This window comes from the organism of the source record quoted next, unplaced genomic scaffold, assembly GCF_019419815.1.
Source record: "Pyrus x bretschneideri cultivar Hongxiangsu unplaced genomic scaffold, Pyrus_bretschneideri_v1 Contig25, whole genome shotgun sequence".
Classification (NCBI taxonomy): domain Eukaryota; kingdom Viridiplantae; phylum Streptophyta; class Magnoliopsida; order Rosales; family Rosaceae; genus Pyrus; species Pyrus x bretschneideri.
Genome location: NW_025999557.1, coordinates 3,666,485 through 3,673,756, shown reverse-complemented (window position 1 = coordinate 3,673,756; position 7,272 = coordinate 3,666,485). Strand labels below are relative to the sequence as shown.

General features: G+C 39.2%; 1 protein-coding gene across 1 annotated transcript; it reads left to right on the top strand.

Moving 5' to 3' along the window:
* Positions 1–225: 225 nt before the first annotated feature.
* LOC103954241 lies at positions 226–3,836 on the top strand. Its single transcript, XM_048586674.1, has 3 exons — positions 226–2,495; positions 2,590–2,856; positions 3,314–3,836. Exons 1-3 carry the CDS (start codon positions 226–228, stop codon positions 3,834–3,836), a joined length of 3,060 nt encoding a protein of 1,019 aa, XP_048442631.1.
* The last annotated feature ends 3,436 nt before the right edge of the window (positions 3,837–7,272 follow it).

Here is a 7,272-nt window from a genome sequence, read left to right as displayed (position 1 = left end):
TAAATCTTTTCCTACATTTATGCTTATCTCTAATATGAATATAGGTTAGAATTCCTTATCTCACTGTTGGATTTCCCATTCAATTCCTTTTCTGACTGTTGGATTTTCCATAGGGTTTGGGTGCGCAATTACAAGGAAAGAGACAGAGAGAGAGAGGGTGGGTGCATTCATTTTTAGGCACCTTATTGTTCCAATTCTGCAAACTATTGATTATATTCAGTAATGATGGACAAAAGTTGGGCCAGTTTGAATCCGTTTACAGAGGATTACAGAACAGGGCTAGCAAAATTTATCTCAAACTCATTGCAAGTTTCTTCTCTTGATGGCAACATCAAATGTCCATGTGCTAAATGCTTGAATAGGTTTTGGTTGAGTAAGAATGAAGTTGAAGCACATCTAATTGTTGAAGGTATGGACCGTTCATACTTGGAAGGCTCGTGGGTATGGCATGGAGAGACATTTGGTGACCCTATTGCAAGTAGCCAAGCTGCACAACAAAGTGCTACTGTTACTAATCCTTATTGTGAACTAGGCCCCTTGCTTGAAGATATTTTCTCTGGTCCCAGTGTAATGGGTGGCATGCCTATTAATAATCACAGCGGGCAGGAAACTGTGATACCTGCATATGCACGTAAGTTTGAAGCCATGGTGCAAGACGGCAACGCAGAATTATATCCGGGTTGTGGTATGAAGAAAATGGACTTCCTAATACGAGTATTTCAAAACAAGTGTTTATATGGGTGCAGCGAAAGTGCAGTGCAAGCTAATCTTCAGCTTTTGAAACATATACTCCCAAATGGTCATTCTTTACCAAATAACGTGATGAGTACAAAGGGATTGCTGAAAAATTTCATGTTGCCTCACCAAAAGATCCATGCATGTGAAAATGACTGCATGTTGTATTGGAAACATAACAGTGGTTTAGATGCTTGTCAAACATGTGGTGTGTCCAGATATACAACCGAGGTTGATGAGACATCACGAAGCAGTAAAAAGAGAATACCTCGGAAGGTGCTAAGATATTTTCCTATTACACCTCGCTTACAAAGGCTTTACATGTCTCGACACACCAGTGAAGATATGTGTTGGCATGGGCTTTCTCGCCCCGAGGATGGCTTCTTAAGACATCCAGCTGATTCCTTTGCATGGAAGCAATTAGATTTGAAATTTCCAACATTTGGTGATGAAATGCGCAATGTACGTCTTGGGTTGGCAAGTGACGGATTCAACCCCTTCGGAAAATGCAGCTCCGACTATAGCATCTGGCCAGTATTGTTGACTGTCTACAATTTACCACCTTGGTTGTGTATGAAAGCACCGTTCATATTGATGGCTTTGTTAATACCGGGAAAAGAATCTCCGGGAAATGATATTGACGTATACCTTGAACCATTAATAGACGAGCTGAAAGTATTGTGGACCTCAGGGGTTCCCACTTATGATACATTTAGGCAAGAGACCTTCACCTTACGAGCAGCTGTTTTATGGACTATTAGCGACTTCCCCGCCTATGGGAACTTGTCCGGTTGGAGCACACATGGGAAATTAGCATGTCCTTGTTGCAACTACAAGACTGAGTCGACATATCTTAAAAAGGGTAGGAAATATTGTTATATGGGTCACCGTCGTTTCTTGCCCATGTCACATGTTTTTCGTCGACAGAGGAAAGCCTTTAATCTTTCTGACGAGAGAGAGCAAGCACCTTCCCCCTTGACCGGATGTGAATGTCGTCGACAGTTGTCCATTTTACGGTTCAAATATGGTAAGACCCCACGGAAAGTGGTTGGAGAAAAAAGACCACTACCTAGAGCAACAGTTGGGCCATGGAAGAAACATAGTATTTTCTTCAAGTTGCCGTATTGGGAACATCTTGTGCTTCGACATTGCCTTGATGTCATGCACATTGAAAAAAATGTCACTGAAAGTTTGGTTGCAACTCTGCTGGGTATTGTTGGGAAAAGCAAGGATAACTTGAATGCAAGGTTGGATCTGGAATTGATGGGCATGAAACCGGAGTTGCACAGAAAATTTGTCAATGGAAAGGCAAAGATGCCTCCCGGTGTATATACTATGAAACCATTAGAGAAGGAATTGTTTTGCAAGGTTTTAGCCTCAATACAAGTGCCTGACAATTACTCGTCCAATATTTCACGACTTGTGCATACAAAGGAAAAGATCGTAAGGGGACTTAAAAGTCATGATTGGCATGTTTTAATGCAGCAATTCCTTCCAATTGCCATACGTAAATGCCTCCCAACTGCGACTGCACAGATATTATTGGAACTAAGTGCATTCTTCAGACATTTGTGTACTAAAAAAGGGTCAGTGGAATGCTTTCGCAAACTCACACCCAAAATAGTTATGATCCTATGCCAATTGGAAAGGATATTACCGCCTGCATTCTTTGTCGTCAGTCTTCACCTCACAATACATCTTGCCGAGGAAGCTGCACTTGCAGGTCCGGTGCACTACAGATGGATGTACCCAATTGAGAGGTATTCCTTAACTTTTAATATATTTGTATGGTTATTACATCTGTGCATCATACAATTTAGAACAACAAATTTGATGTTGTCCTATTTAAATTAGGTTCCTGCTGACGTTGAAGAAGTATGTTCGAAATAAAAATCGACCAGAGGGAAGCATGACCCAAGGATATCTGGCTGAGGAGTGCTTGTCTTTTTGTGCGATGTATTTGGAAGGCGTGGAGACACGTTTGAACCGTCCAAGCCGAAATGCAGATAGAATACGTCCTGACTATGAGGGTGACTTTGACATATTTTGTGCCACTGGGCATTCACTTGGTATGCGGGAAGATTATCATCTTGACAACCACGATTGGGAGATTGCACGATCGTATGTTTTAGCCAATTGTGATAAGTCAATGGCATATAGGAGGTGATTACACTTAAATCTTATATATTGCAGTTAAATGGCACCAACTTCTGAATCTCTCCTTTTGGTTATACAGAGTGAGAATGACTTTATTTTCACATACAGAAGTTACGTGGAGAATGCTCAAAAAACTCGAGGGAGGCGTGTAACCATGCTACAAGCAGAGAAAGAAGCTATTAAATCCTTCCCAGATTGGTTTGAAAAACATGTTAGTACGGAATAAGTTGATTCTGCGTATACTGGTTTCCTATTTAGCTTCCTATTCTTAACTATGCATATGAACGTGGGTGTAAATTGTGTAGGTTAATCAATTGCAACAATCAAGTGACCCAAGGGCAACTGACGACTTAGTAGCGCTTGCTAATGGACCTAGTAAATGGTGTCGGAGATATAAGATTTTTGTATGTAATGGGTTCAGGTTCAAAGTAATAGGCACACAATCCAATGGGAATTACCAAAACTATGGTGTTTTCCTACAGTCTAATGTTCCAAGTTATGCTGGCCCACGTGACCGGAACCCTGTTACCGGTTTGGTAGACTACTATGGGGTTCTAACAGATGTATTTGAAATCAAGTACCATATGGAACGGACAGTGGTATTATTCAAGTGCAACTGGTTTGATGGCACTTCCAGAAATACAGGTGAGGGAGTAAAATCAGACAGATATGGCTTTAGATTGGTTAACTTCAATAAGATTTCGTCTACAAGTGACCCATTCATTCTCGCATCACAAGCACTACAAGTGTTCTATGTACAAGACCCAACAGATATAGAATGGCATGTTGCAATCAAAACAAGACCACGTGATTTCTTTGATATGTCCTCAACACATGATGATGATCCGTGCGATGGACAAGATGTCGAACATGCAACTGGTGATAATGATGAGGTTCGAGTTAGAATCGATGTAGACGCCCAAGACTTTGAAGATTGCTTGTAAAAGCATCTCACTTTTGATGAACGTACTAGTTATACGAAGTATTGATTCGCTGACAGTGTTGTAGGATATGGAAATATTTGTACATTTTGACATTCATTCATGAACCAAGCATTGCCCTGACTATTAGTTTTTTGATTTCGTATTATATGCAATATATTTAATTGGTGTCTTTAAGTGGCAGCTTCATGTAGTGTTTGGAAGAAACACTCAACACGTTCGACTATGCACACCGTGCCAAAAATATAAAGAACAAACCAGAGGTGAAAAGTTTGCACCATCCCTGTTCTCACAAATTATATAGTTCAAATGTCTTTCATTCTAACCCTTGTTATGGTTTGTTGTTGGTTAATGTTTCAGGTCAATCAAAAAATGATGAAGTCTGCTTTGATCAACGATTTGTATTCTGAGATTGATCGTATGTTCAAGCAAGGTTGTTAACTGATTCCAGCGTTGATGTGCTCTCAATCTCTCTGTCCAGAGATTTTTTTTTTTGTTTCACAGGTTATTTAATGATTCTTTAGTGTTACTTTGCTGCAAGCTAAATTGTATGACATGTTTCTTATGTTCATGCAGAGGTATATGCTGCCAGAGAGAAGAATGGAATATATATACCATGAGATCGTTATGTTAGTGAAGAAGCAGAGAAGAAGGTCTTATTCTTGTCATTTAAATGAATTATGGACTGCTTTTCCTACATTCACAATTGACTGGTTATTAACTTCATTAACTCTTTATTTACTGTATGCAATGGCTGAAAAGATAGAGCGGATTGAACTTTATTATGATTCAAAAGACAAGGTATCTCCGTCAAGATTTCATTCCTTTCGTTTTCAATAATATTGACTACAAGGTGGGAACTAATATAAACGTTACATTGGCCTAAGAGCAGCAATTGCTGGAGCTTCAGGAACTTTACAGTTGTCAACAACTTTTGGTTGTACAATTGAATGATAAACTTGGAAAAACTGAGGTAATACATTTGTAATATGGACTTACAGAGTCTCATTTTGTTCTTTCTGCTCTTGTTCTGAGATAATTAAACACTTTATATTCAGATAATGCTTGAGGAAACTGGACATGAACTATATAATCTTGACGACAAGCGTTGACAAGCAAATGCGACCATGAAAGAGAAGGAATTTCTGATAGTGAATCTCCTCCAATTGGGTGAGCAAAGTTGGCTGCTAAAACAAATTGTCGTGCCACCATCTGCATTTTTAGACCATAGATAGATTCTCTCCATTTCATCTTACTTTAAAGTTATACAGTCGACATTCGGGATTATTCTACACTAGTTCATGTTTATATTTATCCATATATTAATTTAAAGCTGGAAGGTACATTTAAATGCCCTTTTCTTACTATTATTCCATTGTTAACTTTCAGAGAAATCACTCGTTGGGCGTGCATTTGAGCTAATTAGAGCAGAGCTAGAGAATGCTGCATCAGATCTCCCTCACAACTTCGGGTTATTTATGATTATGACCATGGATGGTTTTGTAGAGTGGAATGACAAAATTGAAGATGAAAACCGGATACTAGTCAAGAAATTTAAGTCCACATTAACTCAGCACCTTGAAGTTTTGCATAACATTGTGGCATTTGCAGTGACACAACAGGAGCAGCAATTAAAATATATGGAAGAGGACATGCAGTCCTTTGTATCAACGATGGCGGAGGTAAGGTCTAGATAAGAAGATGATTGTCTTTGCATGCATTCCTGAGATTGAATTGTCAGTCTATATACAACTTCATTATTAATTTGGCTTAATTTTGAAAGCTATTGAAGAACTACGAGGAAGATTAGGAAAGCTTAAAAACATGTTTGGTTCTACTATTAAAGCTCTACATGGTATAGCTGGGGATCTTGAAGGAAATTCGCAACCAACGTTTTCTCCTCTAAACTTTGAAGTTTCTAACCATTCATCTGCTCTGGAAGATGTAAGCATTACTTCACTATATATTTTGTCTTCAGATTTCTTTGTTTTTCTGTCATGCTATTTAATGAGCGCATCTGTAGCTGAATACGTCTAAATCAAACTAGTACACATTATTATAATTGCAAAATACATAGAGTAGTCATACATGATATTGATTCCAGAAACCATCCATACAGAAACAAAAATAACATAGCGGTCTATATAGTTACCAACTGCATAGGTTCATAAGATAAACATCCATATCTTGTACGGAGGTACAATCTGAGTATGAATGTTTACATAGAGCAAAAGACTAGAGATTTGTTTTGTAAACGTTGATATCTTGCATTGCACTAGACATACGTGAATACTAATAGCATAATATAACATCCATTCCCAAATAGGTTCAACTCTTCTTACCATAAGCATCATCGGATGGTGATTTTGCATTCTGCATATCTTTGGGGATGACTTCCTGTTTTGCTTGACCTGTAGCACGATTCATCCAATCACAATGTTCTTGACCACCCACATATTCGCACGCAGCACACTCCTTAACTGCCTTGTACCTTTTTTGAGGATGACGAGTCCTCGCAGTACTGGTACAATCAGAATCAGAATCGAAATGTACAGCATTGCAAATCTCAATAGGATCAAAGCGGTATGAATCACCCGGGAAAAAAGATGATATTATTTTCACTGTGTCACCACTGATGGAAGGTTGCTTTCCACTACTCATTAATTTGTCAGTATCACCATTGATGCAAGGATGTTTTCCACTGCTACCATGCTTCATGTAGCCGATTTCGTTGGACCAGGGAGGAATCACATTCACACCGAAACCTGGAAGATCAGATGGAAATTGGTCATCTTTCAAGATCACATTTTTTGCTGCCTCATCATAACGAGGACAATAAATATTGATCAAGGGATTGGGTGATTGAGGAGGGTAAACAGGCATGTTAGAGCCATGCGAGAAGTCGTTCCATTCACCCAAAGCAGTAGTTGTCTTTGCAGGGGATTTAAACTGCTGGTTAGCACCTGAATCCAGTGTGGGGTTTTGCTCGTACTCGAATTCAATGTGAAAGTTAGCTTCTAGGTAACGCCAAAAATCAGGATCTTCATGATTGGCAGTGAGCACAGGGACAAGGTTTTCTTGGGTGGGAACTGGGGTTGCAATGTTATTGGTTGGGGCACGCATCGTGGGACTAAGCACTTCATGATCCACTGTAGGAAAAAGGTCTTCACTTCTGTTACAAAATAACTGTCTGCGAGCATTTGGGAATAAAGGCGACATTGGTGATTAGGTGTAAATTTCAGACGAAGTTGAAACTGCTGTACGTCCAAAAACCTCTTCAAGGTTGATATTTATAATTGAGATTAGAATGGAGGGCAGGGCACTTAATTGTAAGTTCACACCCACTTAGTGGATTAACATTTAATTAGGGTGTGAAAAATTAATAGTTCCGGGATTCTTCTTACAAAAGCACTCAAATTTGACCACACAATGCATATGC

Bases quoted from the DNA above. Each gene is read 5' to 3' on its own strand.
- LOC103954241 (XM_048586674.1), top strand. From the start codon at position 226: ATGGACAAAAGTTGGGCCAGTTTGAATCCGTTTACAGAGGATTACAGA. The intron at 2,496-2,589 runs GTATTCCTTAAC...TATTTAAATTAG, and splicing joins TGGATGTACCCAATTGAGAG to GTTCCTGCTGACGTTGAAGA. The intron at 2,857-3,313 runs GTATGTTTTAGC...TAATGGGTTCAG, and splicing joins GATTGGGAGATTGCACGATC to GTTCAAAGTAATAGGCACAC.